The sequence below is a fragment of the Erpetoichthys calabaricus genome, chromosome 15 (genome assembly GCF_900747795.2).
Source record: "Erpetoichthys calabaricus chromosome 15, fErpCal1.3, whole genome shotgun sequence".
NCBI classification, from domain to species: Eukaryota; Metazoa; Chordata; class Cladistia; order Polypteriformes; family Polypteridae; genus Erpetoichthys; species Erpetoichthys calabaricus.
The window spans coordinates 31,146,518-31,166,270 of record NC_041408.2 but is presented as its reverse complement, the minus strand read 5'-3'; the positions used below and the strand labels follow the sequence as shown (position 1 = coordinate 31,166,270).

The 19,753-nt window shown below is 35.4% G+C and overlaps 1 protein-coding gene across 2 annotated transcripts in view; it reads right to left on the bottom strand.

Annotated features, from left to right (window-relative positions):
• Nucleotides 1–19,371, bottom strand: part of ugp2b (UDP-glucose pyrophosphorylase 2b) — a 62,066-nt gene extending 42,695 nt beyond the window's left edge. Inside the window, exons 1-3 of one of the 2 annotated variants that reach the window (XM_028820793.2) lie at nucleotides 19,166–19,371; nucleotides 14,308–14,426; nucleotides 12,823–12,930 (exon numbers count right to left, since the gene is read on the bottom strand). In XM_028820793.2, coding sequence (XP_028676626.1) covers nucleotides 12,823–12,930; nucleotides 14,308–14,406 — 207 coding nt within the window. In that variant the 5' untranslated portion in view covers nucleotides 14,407–14,426; nucleotides 19,166–19,371. Of the gene's footprint in view, nucleotides 1–12,822; nucleotides 12,931–14,307; nucleotides 14,427–18,078; nucleotides 18,682–19,165 lie in introns of those variants that run through there. The other variant, XM_028820792.2, reaches the window with a different exon arrangement.
• Nucleotides 19,372–19,753: the final 382 nt, after the last annotated feature.

Genomic DNA, 19,753 nt, shown 5'->3' with positions numbered 1-19,753 from the left:
AAACGTTCACTGTTATCTGAACTGTCAGTACACAAAATAAAACTGTCATTTCCTTAGGTAATACATGTTATATTTCAGCAATGTGACAGGACATTAGCTGATGCATCATAATTTGAAATTTGCTGGCAGATTCAAAATATTGACAATGAAGAAGAAAAAAAAAACGGGCAAAATGCTAAATAGGAGAGGATACTTTAGCACCTTTTCTACTTGAGTAACCATTAGTAAGGAGATACTTAAAACATTTCAGAAAGATTCAAGATTCATGTACTTTTAAGTTTTCAATGAAATGTTAATAATGCTTTTGGAAATATCAAGATACAATAAAGGTAGAAACTGGCAAATATAATTATGTCCTGATGAGACAGGAATTTAACTAAATTAAAAAAAAATTGATGTAATAATAATAATAAAGTCTCTTGCTTCAGTTTCCTAAAGACTGTAGAATTGTAGAATCCATCCAGCAAAATAACAAAGACAGTGATAAGCCTAATCCAAATAAAAAATATTCTAAAGTGTACATTATTTTGGCACATTTTAGGTGAAGTGATAGTGTCTCTAATGCAGCTTTAGGCTGTTGTATTCTCAAACAAAGCAAATTTCAATCATGTCTGCCATCTTGTGACATACCAGGAAATTGTGAAGAGTGTTGTAAAAGAAATGAGTCAAAAGAAATTATGGTAGATGTCTGAAAAGTTATCCTAAATATACTGTGTAATCACCAAGTTCACCTGCTGCATTATAAGAACAAAACTACAGTAGAACAAAGTAATCTTGATAAAATCACAGGTGAAGCCTAGTGCCATGAAGCAAACTTGACTTAATCTGAGCAGGATAAAAACTTCTTACCGAGAGGCACAGAGGTTGACAATATTTCCTCTGATCCTTAGGGACAAGCATTCAATTTCTGGCCCAGTCATTATCTTGTGTCTTCCTGCAAGTTAAGCTTCTCATTGCATCGACACAAAATTATGTTAACAGTGTGTCTGAATTGAGGAAGTATGGTTGGGTACCAATGCAAGTGCATTGTGTGCTGGAGGGACAACTATGTCAGGGGTAAGCAATCTTTCAAAAAATAAAAGACATTTGAATCGTTATTCAAAATCATATGCAAGATTATCACCACAAAGACTGAGAACAGGTGTTTGTTTTTGTGAGCCTCCTCCAAACTCTCAGTTATACAAGCAAACATTTTTAAATGAGAAAATGTACCTAAATTTAGTTTGTGAGAAATTACATTTCAAGGGCTGCATTTGTACATTACAGAACCAAATCATGGCATAACTATGTATAAAGGTTAGTTTAACAAAAAAAAAAAATTTGTAATTGCAAAATTTGTTTTATTGAAGTACATTTTTCTTACAGCAAGCAGTTACATTTGTACGAAAAGCAACAAGCTAGTTATCTACAAAAATTCACTTAAAAACTGTGGTGATGTAAGCTGAAAACAAGCAGATTTCATTTATGGGCCACAGGCAACTTAACAGTTTTCAATAAATGGTAAAAGCTCAGATGTCAGCCTGCTCTTGACATGTCAAAATTTGGTGTTACCACTGAGGTCATGCTATCTATAGAAGAGCAACTTTCCAAAAATATAAAGTGACAGGGTAGCTGACATACTTCAAGGAGATCAAAATGTTCCCCAGTGTTCACAACATTAAACCATGGCAATGTGGTGTGTAGGGTGTGAGGTGGTACAGAACTGAGTCATTTGCACGAGTTTCCACTTTTGCAGTAAAATAGCATAGCACTGAGTCTGGGTCAGAATATTCTAAAGCACAAAGCAATGTGCCTCTGAGCATTACATCATAATTTAAGTTTATGGGAGTAGCCCTGACTAAATTAGTGTCCCATTTAGGCCTTAAGTGGTATGATCTCATAAGAAGCTACAGCCAATGTTAAAAATAAATAAATTAGTTAATTAAAATAAAATTACCAAGACTAATATTTGCACACAATTCTATTTTTTCCTCCAAATTTGTTACCAGGAACAAAAATGCAAATCAATAAAGAAATTGCTTATTAAATACTTTGCACCAGTTCAATTCAGAGCAAGAGGGACAGAAACTTCAAACAAACATCATTTACTGAACACTTTCAAATGCACACTAAAATATGGACTGTGATAAACTACACTGTGACATAAATGGACTTGAAATACAAAATGTAAACTAATAAATGATACATCTAATAAATCATACTATAAAGTTTAACAGCACTGGGAAACCTACAGTATATCATATGAAAAAGATTTTACTATACAGATTTTTGTGAAATTACTTTTTTTTTTTATTTTTTATAATGCCACCAAGACAGGTAACTAAATCTAAGTAGAACATTCACTGCTTGCCATCTTCACAAATATGTTAACTGTGTGCCAAATTAAATGGTTCCAGCTAGTCAACTAGCAAAATGGCTCGGATTTAAATTAACTATACTTAACATATTAATTAAACCCACCTGATCAAGCAGCTGAAACGTTTTAATTATACAAAAAATACAAATGTATATTTTTCAGCAAAATAATGATCAGTACAGATATTGTCACAATCCCTCCCAATATGTTTTTTTTTTTTTTTTTATTAAATCGCTTGAATATAATTATTGTACATTGCATAAGCAAACATTCAGAATTATTTTAAAAAGAAATGACAATGTAAAGGTGCTGTATGGGTGTCATGAAACAATAGCCATTACTTTTATTCTCTTAATGTAATTTTTGTTTCCTTTAAGTACCATCACTTTTATTTGGTTAGCTAAAATTGTCTCAGTAAGTCTTCCTTAACAGTTCTGGCGTTGATATTCCAGTCTTGGGATTTATAAAAGCAGATTTACCAGGTGGGATTGAGAAACTTGGAAGCTATGAATGTCAACTGCTACTGGTATCGTTATGGCTAGAGTGTGAGATCAGAAAACATGAAACAAAAGTAATTTGTAATGTGATATAGATTTCCTCTTAGATCATCCTTTATCTTTTGCTACAAAACTCTGAATCTAAAGTTACCCATGATAAGGTAAATTTGTTGTGGTCCTAGGGACAGGGTCATGTTATGATCATTACCACAGTCTGGGGGTTGGTGGACATACTTTTAATTCATTGGGTCACCATTTTTGGGCGACACACTTTAAATCTGTAACACAACACCCTGAAAAAGGCGCACAAACCAAACTGACAATTGTCAGTTTTTTTTAATCAATTACTATATACCTTCTTGTTGGTACTGTTGTATTAAAATGTATAGGTTTGTAAACTATACTCTGCATTTGTGTTTTAAATTACTGTTACTAGGGGGCTCTGTCCCCTGCTCGCTTCGCTCGCTAACCCCCCAGACTTCTCGTCTCTGCCGCTCGCGTATGGGTAAGTGGAGGTACAATTTAAACAGATTGTTATTTCATAGGAACTGTTACATATGCATAATAGAACTAACTATTTTACATTACAATGAGTAATTAACCATAGTTAAAAATAGTAAAACGAAATAAATTGAAATAAAATTATGTTTCATGTTGCGTTACTATTATCGTAGTGGGGATGGGGGGTCTTTTGCCTTTGCAATACCAGAGGATTTTGTTTTCTTTTCCCCAGCTTCTCAGGTGTTTGTTTTTCTGTCCTGTCTGTCCAGCATATCCCCTGTGACCCTCACAGAAAAAGTGAAGTATCTGTTATTTAAAAAAACAAAGAAACACCCTCCTAACATTTTTCAGATACTTACTGTATAACATGCATTCACAAAAACAGAACAGTGAAATTATTACACAATGGAGAGATTTAACATCTTCCAAATTTCAACTGTTATAATAGAATATTGAATAATCTCACATCTAAACTAAGGATTGAATTACAAATAGAACTTGACTCGCTAAATAAATAATCTGAAGTTTGCTAGCTCTGCTTTCTCAATACCAGGATATTACAATCAAAAAGTTTTGTTTCTTATGAAAAAAAAACAAACAGTTAAAAAAGAATTACCAACAAATGTAACCACAGGCTTTTATGATTAAAAAACAAAATTCAGTTTATCACCATTCTCACCTGCTAAACTCCATGGTGCAGCTGCCTGCTGATGAATGTGCTACAGCTAGTTAAGTTAAACTTCATGACTAAATTGTACATTAATTATTGTATGGAAGTGCTTAGGCATTCAATTTGTGTTGTAGTTATTTTAATAAAGTAAAAAATATAATGTGCCCAGTATATCACAAAAATATAAAAACAGCAGCTATACAAACTCAAATGAAGATTGTTAAGGGGTAGTATGTGCAGAAAAGAACACCACACACAGAATTTGCTGGGACAGCACACAGCCATTAAAAGAACTGGTGTAGAGCATGAAAAAGGGAACATGGAGAGAGCAAACGTACTTGCAAACAGGAGGCATGTCTCCTATATTAAATACATTAGCTGGGGTCCTTGGCTGCCATCATGTTTTGCTTAAGGATTTTGGCTTGGACCAGCTTACAAAATTAAGGAAAGTGAGGCAGATGGTGTTACCTGTGACTCCAAGTGTAGTGAAAAGCGCAGCCAGCAGTGTGTGCCTCGCACTGGACTAGGCAAATAAGACTGGGTAGAGACATGTGGAGCAATGGAACATTGGAGCCACAGCAATGTTACTGGAGTGAGGCAGAGGAAAAAAAAATGACAGTTTAAGGCTTTAATTCCAACCTCCTGATCACCTTGCCCCAACTCTACCCCACAGCTATATGTATCAATATTTCTCATATGGTGTATCTACCTTCGATAACATAGTTTCTTATAACAAACTAAAGACCTAGAATGCATCTAAGTCATTAACTGAGGTATTCCCGTAATACAGTATATACAAGTTGATAAATCTAGTCACAAGAAGTCTCCTATGCTCATTTTGTGCTGGAGGCAGAAATTGATAAAAGGCAAACATCCAAAGAATAACGTCCAAAATTATGTGCAATTAAAACAGGGTGACTGAGTCCTGATGGGTCTGCCACAGTATAGATTTTATAGGCACAGCTAGTTAAATTGCTCCTCTTTACAATATAAGGCATACCTGTGAAACTGCATGCACAACAAGAAGACAGATTACCACTAGCTGCAGTAGTTGAGACATTAAAAAAACAGCTGCTGAAGGACAACATTTGGAGCTATCCTATCACATTTAAATTAAGATAATTGCATAAAACTGTAAGCCTAGTAATCCTGCACAAGTAAACCTAAAGTCTGAAGTCCTGCTGACCTTTTTTTTTTTGCCCACGTACCCAAGGAGAACGCTACAAAGTGCCTACGCTAACAATAGCATCGGGATTTTCATACATCTCTCACCAACAGTTTTTACAATGAAAATTTTTAGTTGACCATCAAACTAATACTGTACAAATTACTAGTTTATCAGGAAATCTGTTTGTAACGGATTACCACACAACTGCTGTGTAATTTGGCTGGATTTGCTAACAAAAGAATGTGACTAAAACGATAATTTTACATAGTCCATTGCAGTTTTTAATTTTTTCAGACATAGGTAATCAATTCAACAAAACAGGAAACAATATACAAAATATCCCAACAAGTAGCAGAAATTCAAAATGCCCATAAGGAGCTTTCAATAAAATGGAAATGATTCATATTTCAGAGTGAATGCCAAAGACAAGGTCAGATGAGATCATGGTTTATTTCACTGGAGAATCAAAAGATAACTGAAACTGAAAGAGCAAAACAAAACTCAAACACTAGCCAGGTTTAAGGTTAAATTCTGACATTGTCTTCAACTAGATTGCTAAAAAAATGTTTCCTTTCAAAATGAAGTCTTCCCTTTATTTTTTAAAACAAAGATCAGATTCAGTGCAAAGCTCGTCCCTAAATAATGCAGTGGCCAGTATGTCAGACACCATGTCGTGTCAGGCACATGCCTATCAGCAGCACAATACAGTAGCAATAATGGCACAGAATGGAGAAATGGTTGACCTCAACCACCAGAGAATTTCTAGAAGAAAACATAACAAGGATAAAAAATACTTAATATACTTAAATTCTTATATTAACAGGAAAAGACAACAAAGCAACCTAGACACTATGATAAAATGATACTGTACCCGCATACAGGAAGGTGAATGCTTCAAGATATGAACAAAATATAATTACAGCAGACCTCCTAACACACATTTACTTTTTTGGTCCAAATTTTAAATATTTTTTCCCTTTTGGCAATTGAACACAGTAAACAGAGAAAAATACACTAGAGATGCAAAAGAACAACTGCATTTTTAACAAATGGCTTGTTAAGACTCAGCTACAAAAAAAAAAAAAAAATCACACTTTTTTGAAAAGCAGAAATACAAACACGTAACTGCACACAACTATGAGTATAATGAGTGCTGGGAAAGTTTATTTTTTAAATACTATTTGTAATCTTAATTTCTAATTTGATCCATGAAAGGAATTCCATCCTCTTCAACAGCTGTATCTCCATAGAATGTTTCTAAGCATTGCAATTATATTTTCAGCTCATCTTCACCCTTTTTCTCCAATCACAAAAGCATTTATTCTAGTGCACAGTATGGAAAGGGTGATGAAGATAGTACCTGCACACATTTCACCCTCATCTCTACTCAAATCTGTTGGCCTAGGGTGTGCAGCCACCAGTGAGCCTCCAGAAGGTTCCTGGTTTGGTCCTGCATATAAAGTTGAGAAAAGTGATCACAGACGGTGCTACCTTTGATCTGAAATGAGTGGTACAAGGCAACACCAGTGGTGTCAATGTGCAGGCATGCAGCACATGAAATACATAAAGAATATGTGGAGACGTATTGAAGGAGCTGTGGAAGACTGGGAGGCGATGGAGGACTGGGCTTTGAATTGTTCAAGATCAAGATTCCTTGCCTTTCACCCCAAATAAGTTTCAGAAACTTCTTTCAAAAACAAAAAAATCACTACAGTGAGTTTAGAGCTTTGCAAATGCGTAATCACACACAGAATAAATTTTGGAGACAATTTAGCAAAACTGTACGTGAAACAAAACTTTGATGTTCTGATGATCACTAAGATAAACTGCATAAACCTTCAAATAAATAATTGAAAACAAATGCATTACACGACAGGAGTACATTAAAAGTAGATACTGTAAATAGAGGTGACTTTCTACTGTAATACATTACTCATTTTAATGGAGTCCATTTAAAAAGCAATTATACATTTCTTTAAAAAAGCAGTTTAAGGAAATTGTGCAATGAAGACAATACAAGAACAAAATACTGGCAAAACAGTTAATGTGGACACCTCATACTGCTCAAGTTCAGATGTGAAAGGTGTTTTTGATGTGAAGTTCGCAAGTATTCTCTATATTATTTGAGTGGAGTTTTGTTCAGAGTCCAAAGACAAGATATCAGATAGTTATTGTAAACTGAATGAGTAAGCACATGTGTTTGTGCCAAAAAATGATTTGAAATCCTATCCAGGGAGAACTCCAGCTGGCAGGATCAGTTCCTACCTCTAATATTAAGAGACAAGTCATATGAATCTTGTTTTTGAGCATTAAGTCATTCATAATTTGCCTGGAGTGATCAATGAACAAAACAATGAATGATTCTGTGAAAAAGCAAACTTTCCAGATACTCAGCTTAACTGTAACTGTCAATCATACAATGTATTTAAGTGACAGACAAAGCAAGTCTGAAAAATGCCATATTCTAATTTCAAGAATGCCAAAATATATCTGGAGGATATTTATAAAATAAATAATAAGAAAGCTAAATATACACACAAACAACTTTGTTCTACAGAAGGGCACAATTGGCTAGGCCTACCTCATGTACACAAGATCACAATCAGGAGAGGACAATACATAAAATGTTATCAGTTCAATTCAGTACAGCTCAGTAATCATTCATATTGAGACACAGCCAAATCAGTCTTTCTTTGTAATCTTCCTGGAACTAAGACAAGCTTGCTGCCCGACAGGAAAGTCAACTGGCAGCAAACCAAGAGGAAGTGCAATCAATGGGCATATGAAAATTATTGTGCAGAAGAATTAAAGAAAGAAGGAAATTACAGAAAGAAAACGTAAAAGTAAAACTTTGATCAGAATTGCCGGACGCCTGGGGTACTCCTGTAAAATAGTCAAAAGCAGAAAGAAAAATAAAATATGATATGCCAGTAGGTGTGTAAGTAACAATTTTAATGTAATTTAACCTGCTGTGTTAGTTAAACAAATAGCACACTCCTGACAACATAATAAAAGCCCTAAAGATACATAGAATCTTCACAGACCCAGACTTGTTGAAAACAGAAAAAAAAATCAATACCTAAGAAAATGATTTCTGAATAACAAAGTAATCTATAAATACATAACGCCTAGCTTAATTTGCTAATGAAAAATTAAAAAACATAAATAAAAGGAACTATGTTAGGGAGAACTTTGTATTAAATGTGGTCAAACATACTGTATCAGTTTAATATTTCAGTATAATTAATGTTATTTATGCATACTGAAGGTTCATACCAAACAGTATCAGGGAATAACCATTAAAACTGAACCGTACATTTGAATTGTTAGAAAAAAAAAACTCTTTCCTTTTAAACAATTTAATTTTGGTACTATCTTTACATGAAAATTAATTCAAGACAGCAGATAATCATGACATACACAAATTGGTGCCTTGCCCTGTACACACAAACAAACATAGTGCATATAAACAAATTGCATGTATATATACACATACACACATACATATATTTTCACAGACAGAGTCAGGTAAGATTCAAGAGTGGTGAACCACAGGCTCACATGATACAAATTGGCTTCCAGAGCTCATCCAACCAAAGTGTCCAGAGTAGCCAGCTGTTTCTGGCAGTGAAGGCTGTCCCATTATTCATGAGGATCCAGGAGGAATTGAACAGCAGCTTTCATTGGTAGGGCTACAGAATCTGACGCAGTTAGAGTCACACTGCAGCTGGGATGATTCACAGGAAGATCGGCGCACTTTCAGAGTCATTGCAATATATATTGAGAGAACCCCCCTCCCTCGGCAATAACAAGCAGCTGCAGTAACTGAGCTCATTGCGAGTCTTATCTGATCCAACTGAATGTTTTCATCTGTATCTGGGAAGTCAAAGAAATGGTTTGCTGAGGGGTACCAATATGCCAATAAGGCAGCAGTTAAAGTGAACACCCATGTGTTGGGGGACTTTAGAAAGAACTTGAAAAATAATTTCAGTTCAACAATTGAACAACTCAAAATGGTCAACTGGGTATATTCAAGGCTGTTCTCATTAAGGGTAAGGAAAAGTTGAGCTCAAGTGAAGATATTACCAAGAATCTTTATTAACTGCAGTTTTTTTTTTTTAATTTCCTGCTAATTCCAAATTTAGGTATGCACCAGTCCTGCATTACATTTAAAATTGTTTTTAAACTTGTTCCACTGCTCTTCAACTATCTCCACACTTAAAAGCTTATCCCTGTCTATACTCCTTAGACTTTGCCGCATCTGCTCAAAATTTGCCCAACCAAAATTAAACTTGACAGTTTTAATCTTTGCATCCATACTCTTCCAAAACACTGAGAACTGGGAAAAAAAGACCCACAAACAATTTCAGTGGCTAGAACATTCATTAAATGAATAAGCAGGATTCCTTACTTGTGGTATGAAAAACCAGGCCTCTCTGCTGAATGTCAACCTATTCACAAAAGATATTTCAACTGCTATAACTCCTTACGAGGACCTCACATACTTTATAAGGTCGATCCTATTTATATCATGTCATTTACAAATTGAGGCTTGGGGAGGGGGTGGTGCTACACACTGAAATAAATTAATTCTCATCTTAGTCTCGCGTCATTGTTTCCTAAATTTAGGATGCAACCCCATACATTTTACCTTACTATTTATGTACTACACGTACACAAATAACTTTGAGATTTCCACACATTTGACCCCTGTTGCAGAGAGACCATTTGTACATGTTTTGTATAGAGTAACTTGTAAAGTCAGTAATCCTATTTACCTGTGAACTTGATACAGTGTTCCAAGCCTGCACTCAGTGAAGAATACTATACAAAATGAAACTACAGTAAACTGAATGTTAAGCAGTTCCTCTGCGATTTATCTGATGAATATCAGTCAACAAAGAATGTCACTAGTCTACAGGCTTTATTTGCCACTGACAACCTCTAAGAATCATTTTTAGCCGTCCAGGCAAATCAGATGCATTGCTGACTACAATCATATCAAACCAATTCAGCATTTTTCTTTTTTTCCCTATTTCTGTACATTTTCTCAGAGGAGTTGACAGTTAAAAAAAAAAAAAACTAAAAAAAAAACTAAAAACAGTCTTTTACTGTGTTACTGTAAGTATCTGTTTCGTAAGTTTTTTTGTAATTCAATTTGAGGCAGAACCATTTACTGGCACTCACTATGCCGTTTAATGCCACATGATAAGTTAGCCTTGCAAAACATTACAACTGTTGACCAGCAAACATGAACGGAGGACTGGACCGATGGCAGTAAATCAATTTTAATAAATAAATAAAGTACTATTAAATCTTTCCTTACTTTAAAGGGTAAATTACACAAATAAAATTAGTTATTAAATACATGACTTAGTTAAAACCATTCCTCAAACACACTATGGCATGGAATATACTCTGTCCTCCCAAAATCCCAAAAAAAAAAAAAATACTCTGACATATGCAGCCAGCACCAGGAATTTAATGACAAATCGTCAGTCAAGGACACAAAATCTTAGCTTTGTCGACACTTTTTAACATGACAAGTATGTAGATACACAAATATGTCCAGACAAATCCAATACAATCTAACTAATAAGGCAGCTTTGTTTCACAAAAATCTCAGCCAGGCAAGGCCTATACATGGAAAGATATATGCAGTAACTAGAGCAGAACAATAGAATGGGAAGTGTATCTGTGGCTCTTTGTTGTTATAGTAGCCAAAAGACAGCACTAAAGTGTGTCTCACTCTTTCTTGAGCTACTATATGTTGTTGCAAATGTAAGACAACTAGAGTATGGGATGCACATGTCTCCTTCTTTATCATGTTACCACAGGAAAAAGTAAGTAAGACTAAGTGCGAGTAAAGGAAGAAGTGTTTCACAGTTTTTCTTGTATCACTGATGAGATGGTGCAAAAGTGTGAGAGTGGTGTATGAAAAATAGGAAGGTCTTAGAAGGACCCTTTTGGGAAACAGAAATAAGTGCACTAAAAACTTTATACGTTTACATTTTTCCATTTTTAAAATATTTATCTGCCAGCTTGTACAAAGTTGAATTTAACTAATTTAAAGTAATTAGAGGTTCAAACTATACAGTATCTTGGGTAAAGTCAACGCTGTAATAATCCACATGGAGCATACTGTACTTCTAGAGAATGAATCATGTTTGTATATGTTATATTCAAACTTTCACCGCAGAAAAACTCAGAATGTCATAATTGCCATAATCAGGAGACACTAACATTGAAAAGACTAAAAAAATGTTCTAAGTGATTTTGTTGATAATGTAGAAACATTCACAACTAGCTCATTCATTATACAGAAATCAGACTGATATTTGGCACAATTAGTTTGTAGGAAATTGTATAAAAATATGAAGCTGAAATAAGGGAGCTGCTATCAATCTAAAAGGAAAGTTTTAAGCCTGGTAACCACCAAGCTTTACAATACACAATCCACTTCATAGCTGTCATTGTCCACCAGCAAAAGCAGGAATGAAGCAGCAGTAAAACCGAGTTTTCAACAACTGTCAGAGTCGGTAAAAGTGAAATAGTACATACCTTGCTTTGAACTTTGCTCTGCTAATATTTATTTTTTTCTGGCAAAGAGTTTTTATAGAATGCACATCTATGATTCAAGTATTTTTGGGGGGAGAAAGAAAAAAAACTGTACGAAAGAGAGTAGAATGAGCATGAAAACAGGTGCAGCAATTGACAATTATTCGATTCTAGCCCTTTATATACATTAAGAAAATGGCATAGCATCTAGCCCAGGAATTTTCTCTAGCTTCTTGGCCTAAGTAAATAGCAGGTTCATAAAATGGATGAACTCATACAAATTCTGTATTCTAATTATTCAGAGGAAGAGTTGTCAGCTTCCAAGACAATTTAACAGTCAGAAACAGATGCCTATTCCCATGAACAGATCTGATTCAATAATAATCCAGCTTCTTAACCACAAGAGAAATCTTCCGTTAATCTGAAGTAATACCTGGGTTCCACTGTCCTAATTCCTGTCATAATTTTAAAAACTTCAATCATGTCACTTTTTAATCTCTGTTTGCTTAAACTAAAAAGGCTCAAGAGACAATGGTTATATACACACACACTGCACATAATCTATACAGCACTACACAAAACCAAAGTCGTACTTTTCAGCGCATAACTCATTTAATATCCCTGAAACTTCAACATAATGTATGTTTCGACCATTAAGCAAAGAATCCTTAAGCCTAATAAAGTGCACTTACTACTGTTGGCAGCACACTTTCATATATGGTACTTGGTATGCAGTAGGCTCTGCAAACAGCAATTCTGTTCTTCCGTTTCATTTGCCACTTTATGCACTCTACATTTTTGTGCCTGTGGTTAGCCTGATCACAACTTGTCTATTTCCCATTTAACTTTGAATAATACTCAGTTACTTAGAGCTAGCCGCCAAAAAAAAAAAGTAACATACTGTGCCACAGTTAACAGCCACTTATTCCTGTTAATTATGGCCTACTTATAACTGATTAAACATTTATTAATTAATACAACATTACGGAAGCTCTACAGTTAAAACCAGGAAAAATACAGAAAGGGAAACACACATACATCTCCATTTCAGAAATGACAAGGTATAACTTACTGAATCTTCTGGTGGTCTCTGAATCTTCACCCAGTCCACAGAAGGACCCTTCTCTTGCAGGAATCTATGGAACAGTTGCTTGAATCCCTCAAAATCCTTCTTAACAACCTACACAAGTATAAATTGAAGTGTTACACACGCCTTCTGCAAGCTCACACTAAAATACAAAATCATTTATCCCATATACAATAAAGAGGAACACTTTATGTATCTGCTCATCTTTCAAGAATCAACTGTAATTCCATTCCAGGCATACCAGCTATATTGTGAGATCAGTCTTCCCACTATTCAAAATCTAACTGTATGAAATACAAAAACATACTATCTCAGAACATTTTCAAAATTCTCTAAGTGGAAGTGCAGCCATTTGCCTACAATGTACAGCCTTGACAGCCACGGAATGGTGCACATAGACAAGGACACTTGGAATGTAGTATCTTTTCAAACATTTAAAGAACGGATTTACTAAAAATACATATTCCATTTTATATCTGTCTATCGATGTGCATAACATATTAGCTTCAACATCAACCAATATTGACTTAAAAGTACAAAATTAGACATTAACCGATTTTAATTCTATATAAACCATATTTTAAACACATATGGTTGAGACATTTCTGATATGAAATCTGAAGAATAATTTATACTGGAATGAAATACGTTAAACAGGAACAAGGCTGAATATCACTTGAGCAAGTAAAAAGCATATGCATTTATGGTTTGAGCAAGAGTGTGAATAACACTGCCAAACAAATCCAAAAGACATGAAAGGCACAATTTAATCTGCCGAGTTAACAGAAGGTAAATACATACTTATTTTTTATGAAATAAAAGCAACAATTTTATGCTTAAATCATTTAAAATAAAGATATTAGTTTGGCATAACAATGCAAATCCTTTGTTTTTTTTGGCCTGTGGGCAATGTGAGGTTAAGGAACCCTCTGAATTTTACAAAAGTTGCATTTAAAATAACACTCAGTTATTCACAATGGTCTTTGATGATCTTCAAGATTTAACTCCTAAGATTATGTGTAATTTTTGTTTTTGAGGATGAAAGAGTTTTATTAAGAGGACAGACCATCATCATATGCTTTGGAGGTTAAATATGATTAAGAAAACAGGTACGAATGTGTATAACTTACTGTCATCAACTAAAATATGTAGAACTATTCCATAAAAAAGTAGTACATAAAATAATTCAGTTCACAAAAAAACAGTAAAATTAAAAAAAATACCCTTCATCACCTCTTAAGGCAAGTAAACCAAAAACCGCTACTTGCCTTCCACTGTGTTTTATCGATTTATCTTCTTTAACTTTTATGGTTGTTCTTAACGCTGTGTGTGTGACTAAGGCTCAACTCTGGTGTACTACTGCAATCATGAATATTCTTTATGATACAATATTTTCTATACTTAAATTGTTTTTTCAAAAATGTCATACAAACCACAAAAATAAGATGAGTGGCACTTTAGATAACATACCCCCAAATCCACCTCACTAGCAGTTGCTTGCAATTTTTCCAACTCATTTTTCATGGAGTTTTCCAGCTCTTGACGAATTACTTCTTGAAACTGTGACATCCCTCCTGCTTTACCTAAACCTACAAAAGAGACAGAGTGACTGTTCAATGATGCTTAATATTAACTTAGGAAAATTTGCACTTTCACAAATGTAATTGTAAGGTCATAGTTTGCAGCTTCTGCATGTCCAACAGACAACAAGATGTTTTAAAGCGTAGATGGAAGGAAATGTGCCCACAAACATACAATGACATACCGTGAGAAGGCAGGCATAAATGGCTTTAAATACTGTAGTTCTAGAAAGATCTAGTCTCTGTTAACTCTGTTACAGATACCTGTGTTAACAAGACATACTCAAACTCATCTAAGCAAACAGATATTCTTTTGTTATCAAAAGTGAGTTTTTAAGTTCTGGCAGGTAAATAGAATGTAAACAAACAAAACTGCAGATAAAACGTTCAGGCTTCAGGACAAAATGGTCAAACAATAAATTAAAATGCAAAATCCCAAACACCAAAGAAGGAACAAAATCTGTATTATGCTGACCCAAAGTGAACATGCTGAATATATTTGGAAGGAAAGAGAAACAAAATAAGCAAGTCTCTGATGGCAGCCAGTAAAAGATAATAAACTAAACAAAACAAAACAAAACGAGTGGCTTCAACACAAATACTACATCCTTCCCATTAGATTTTGGCAATCTAAAGACAATATATTTACTTCTCCCTAGACACAAAACTTTTCTTATGGTGTACACTTTGCGCTAGAATATTTGATTATTCATAACCAATTTATTCCAAGCAAGCATTTAGATTTAAGTGCCTGATCACTAAATAAAAGAGTGACTTCAAAGTTGATGCTTGGATGATGGAAGCATATAAATCATCCATCCAAATACATTAAATTGGGTCGAGGTAGCTTACTTTATGAATCAAAAAAAGCCCAAGATGTCATAATTCCAATAAGCATCTTGAAAAGAAGCCAGAAACTTGAGTCAACAGCACAAATGTTCTTACGGTTCAAGAAAGGAATCCTGCTACTAATTACTCCACTCTTAATATGAAAGACTGTTAGCCAAAGCTCCGTACTGATATAGATAACCCAATAACATTTTGCTGTCTTGTAATGGCTACATTACATTTCCTTTTGATTATTTAGCTGAGGCTTTTATCTATGGCAACTTAAACGTTACAGGACAGTTTATTTTTTACCTACATATTTACAACTAGAGCACTGTCAGGTTAAATTACGGGCTTGGAAGGAGAGTATGCCACAAACTGTGCAATTTATACTTCAATACTTTAAAAACTGTTACACTACACCACTACTACTTTATTGGAGGACATGACAAACCTGCAGAATTCAGTTCAATTTGTTCTTATGGAGGATGTTCTTATACAGTCCTATTCTTACAAGACACTCTCAAAACTCAATGAAATTAAAGATACAAAATAGTAACAGAAAAATACTAAAAATAAACTACATATTTACTGAAAGAAAATCAATAAACTTAACCTTCAACTTATTTTTTTTACTGTTCCTAAAGATGAAAATAAAGAAAACAAATTAAACTAAAAGTTGATGTGATCAGTAGGAAGAAAGCACAACTGTGTGATACATCTGTTAACCCCATGCCTGAGGAAGCAAACAAAACACCCATAATGTAACAAGCTAGTTCAGTACATTAATCACAAATTATGTCATCTACTTTCTCAAATTGTGTTGATTTACACTTTCCATGCTGCAAAAAAAAAAACAACAAACCAACAAGGTCAATGACCAAAACTGCATTAATGACCAAGTGTCTTGTAATCTGAATCAATCATGCTTCTCAGTATATGCCATGTCATGGCATGCTATTTATTTACAGTGTTCACAAATATATATCCTATGGAAAACTCTGCTCTAAAAGAGAATTTTCCTTACTGAGCTTTTGTGAACAGGCTAGTTCAAGACATTCAACATCCACTTCCATAGGATTTTGACACACTACATAAATAATATAAATGTGTATTTGTGTAAATGTATCCAGCATAAGCTAATGTATCTTTGCATATTTTCTCCTATACATAAACATTATTTTATAGGAAGGTTTAATATAGTGCACACCACCCCAAACATTTTACAAGTACTTTGTATAAGCGGGTTTGTAAGATGGATGGTTGAAATATGGCATAAATGTTTGCATGCTTGTTGCAGTTTTACTCATAACCCCAGAGTGAATCAATGGTTATGACTAAGCTGCGAGTGGTGCAGCTTTCAGCCCTACAGCGAATAAGGTGGGTCTATTCCTAGGCCTAATTATTTTCCCTTTCTTCTGAACAAATGACCTCTATGGAATGCGGCTTTAGAGTGCAGAGCACTTAATGGAGGATGTTGTTAAAGGTTAAAATGGTTGTTGCATCAAAGCACCTTAAAAATTCACTACACCTTTAATCCCTTTACTTACTGTAAGCCAGATTGTTCAATACAAAATACACAGTGCCAGTAGAGCCTATTGAGGAGGATGTCTTGACCATCACTTCACTGACAGGTGCTTCAAACAAATTAAGAAATCATATCATCTGAATCTGTTGATTTGAGCAAAGGTGCACAGTACAGTCACATTTTAGGGGTCTTTACTCAACGTATCCCACTTTTTGAAGTTTGCAACTAAAAACGGTTTGTTTATATAGCTTTATTTAATTGTGGACCCTCATTTTGACTGAACAGTTTTATCAATATATTTATTGTGGCTAATGTCCCAATAGTGGTGTATTTGAACGCAAAACTCAGTCTTGTATTATATTAGTCATTTTTAAAGGGTTAATTCCAAAGGCATCTGGTCGGAATCTGCTTGGGCTAAATAAAAAAAATCTAATCTCTAAGGGATGGAGTAAGACATGCCGGACAACCCGTAAGGTTGTTTGCCAAGTGTAACTGAATTCGAGTGAAACTGATCGGTGAATTCGGATTAACAAGTTCAGAGACACAGCCTGAAAGCAGCTAAAAGAATACGGAGTGCACCGAAACAGAACGCACGCTACGCTCACGGATAACCCAAATCCAGCATCCATTCTATCAACTTACGTTTTTATACGACATACAAGGCCGCAAAACAGTTAATTTCTACTGTTATTGACACATCCAGAGACTGTATACAAAAATCAGCTTTTTGGGATGTGTCGGTTTAGACTAATGATAGATGATTTCAGCGTGCTGTCAAGTCTGAGAAAACTGTTAATTAAACGGAACATGCTTGTTATGTATAACATTGAGAGGCACTCGGTAACACTTCACATTGCCGGGAGAACGTTTATCATCCTGGTTTGCTTCAATCCAATAGAGATAAAAACACAACGCTTTCAAGTGAAATGATATCGAGGATTGCCAGGTAAGCAATGTGCTCCAGAGCAGAGCATCCGCCGAGGCAGCACTGCGGTGAGATGCCCTGCGCAGGACAGCTAAACAACCTTTTCACCACCACCTATCTAACTGGTCCAACCCGCGTGTGTTCAAGCACCAGATTTCACCAGTCGTCCGTAGAAATATGACCTTGCGCATAATCTTCTCAGCATCAGTGTACTCACGATAAACCGCACAACAAAACGAATCACACACACAGATCCTTGTAAGCCATCGATCGCGTCTTTATTTGTGATGTTAGAGTGTCGACTTTGAAAATCATTTTTTCTTTATGATTAATGATTCCTCCTTCTTCAATAGTAGTACTTGAAAAATAACGTGACTTACCTTCAATATAAATGGACATGTCAAAAGCTGTGTTGCCCCTTTCCAGTTAAAATTAATAATATTTCCACTGGTTAGAGTGTGTCCCTGCGATGAATTTATGGGAAGGATCAGCTGACAACTTGACAACGGCTTGCAAGTATTGGCATTAGAAATAAATTAACAAAATCATCAGTTTGGTGTATTCCTGCTTTGATGATCTAAAAGAAACCAACTTTTTTTTCCTTTTAAATTTGATAACTTGTATGTCGCCACTATCCCGCAACTAAAAGCCTGAGAGACGATCGGTGAGGTGCGAGTTAAAGCTGCAGTTGATCTTTTTATTTTTTTAACCTCACAAAAACGCTATAACAAGCAAAAAAAAAAAAATCTTTTAAATGTTCCTCATAGTTTCTCCTCCCACTCTGAAATTACTCTGGGCAAATGACATAGCCAATGGCCATTTACATAAGTCCGGATCGGAACTAGCCAAACACACACACACATATACACACACTACCCCAGCGTGGGCCTGCCCCCTCCAATGTGCCACCCCACTTTATCTGCTAGTAATATTCAAACAGATGAAATCAGACGAGAAATCTCCTCCTGGACTGGCCGCTATTCCGCCTCGCCTCATTCTCAGATAAATATCCCACGTCACCGTCTAAATGGGCTGGTTCAGAGGGAACGTCGAGGAAAAACACACACAACGCCCCCCGCTCCACTTGCTGGGAAAAAAACTACATGCATTCTGTCGCATCTTTGCTTGTCGCTCCGATATTCTCATAGAATTTCCGAGCTAATTTAGCATGCAGACTTTTCGAACTGTTTATATTTCAAAAAGCCATGGGGGATTCTAAAAGAATCGGTCGGGGGTGGAGGGGTGGTAATTATACAAATGTATAAGGACTGAAAGTCTTTTTACGGTTAATATTTGTACTCCAAACAGTTACATATGAGCCGACCCCATCAACTTGCTGCTATAGTTCCTTAAACCCACATCAATTTCAGGCACTGGCTTAATGGAACACACCACCTTATAAAGCTAATACTGTATACAAAAAGACATTTACGTGCAGCGCTTTTTTAAAACCATTTCAACACCCACCTTTTTACAATTAATATAATGTCATCAACAGGAAGCACCGGTACCAATAATTAAATAAATAAAATGGCTACAGTAAGTTAAAATGTTTAAGAACGTGAAAGAAAAAGCATCCTGTTGCTGGACTATACACTAAAATAAATAAACAAACGATACAGGAAAGGTGTCCAAAAGCCCTCCAAATTAAGCCACTTCGCTCATAGGAAGTGTCGTAAAAGCTTGAGCGACGTTAACCTTCACCCAATCGCCAAAAGCAGAATCTCAGTGCCCGGCCACTTCATTTTTCTAACCAATTAGGAAGAATTTGGAGGCACCGCCCATTTGACGGTACGTATGGCGTATGGTTTGGACGACCGCCCCTACGTCTGCGGAAGTGCGACAGCCAATCCGAATTTGACAAACGTAGGCTTGCGAAATGCTCGGGTTGTATCCGCCAATCCGCTTCTTGGTACATTAATGTTGACCTTCTCGCTGACTTGCTGAGGTCAAGGAAATGTCTTTACTAAATTCTTGGGTAGAGAATTCCCAAGGTAGGAGGTGGAATTGAGCTGATGCTCCTGGGTTGGTCCGATTTTGACTTACGTACACGTA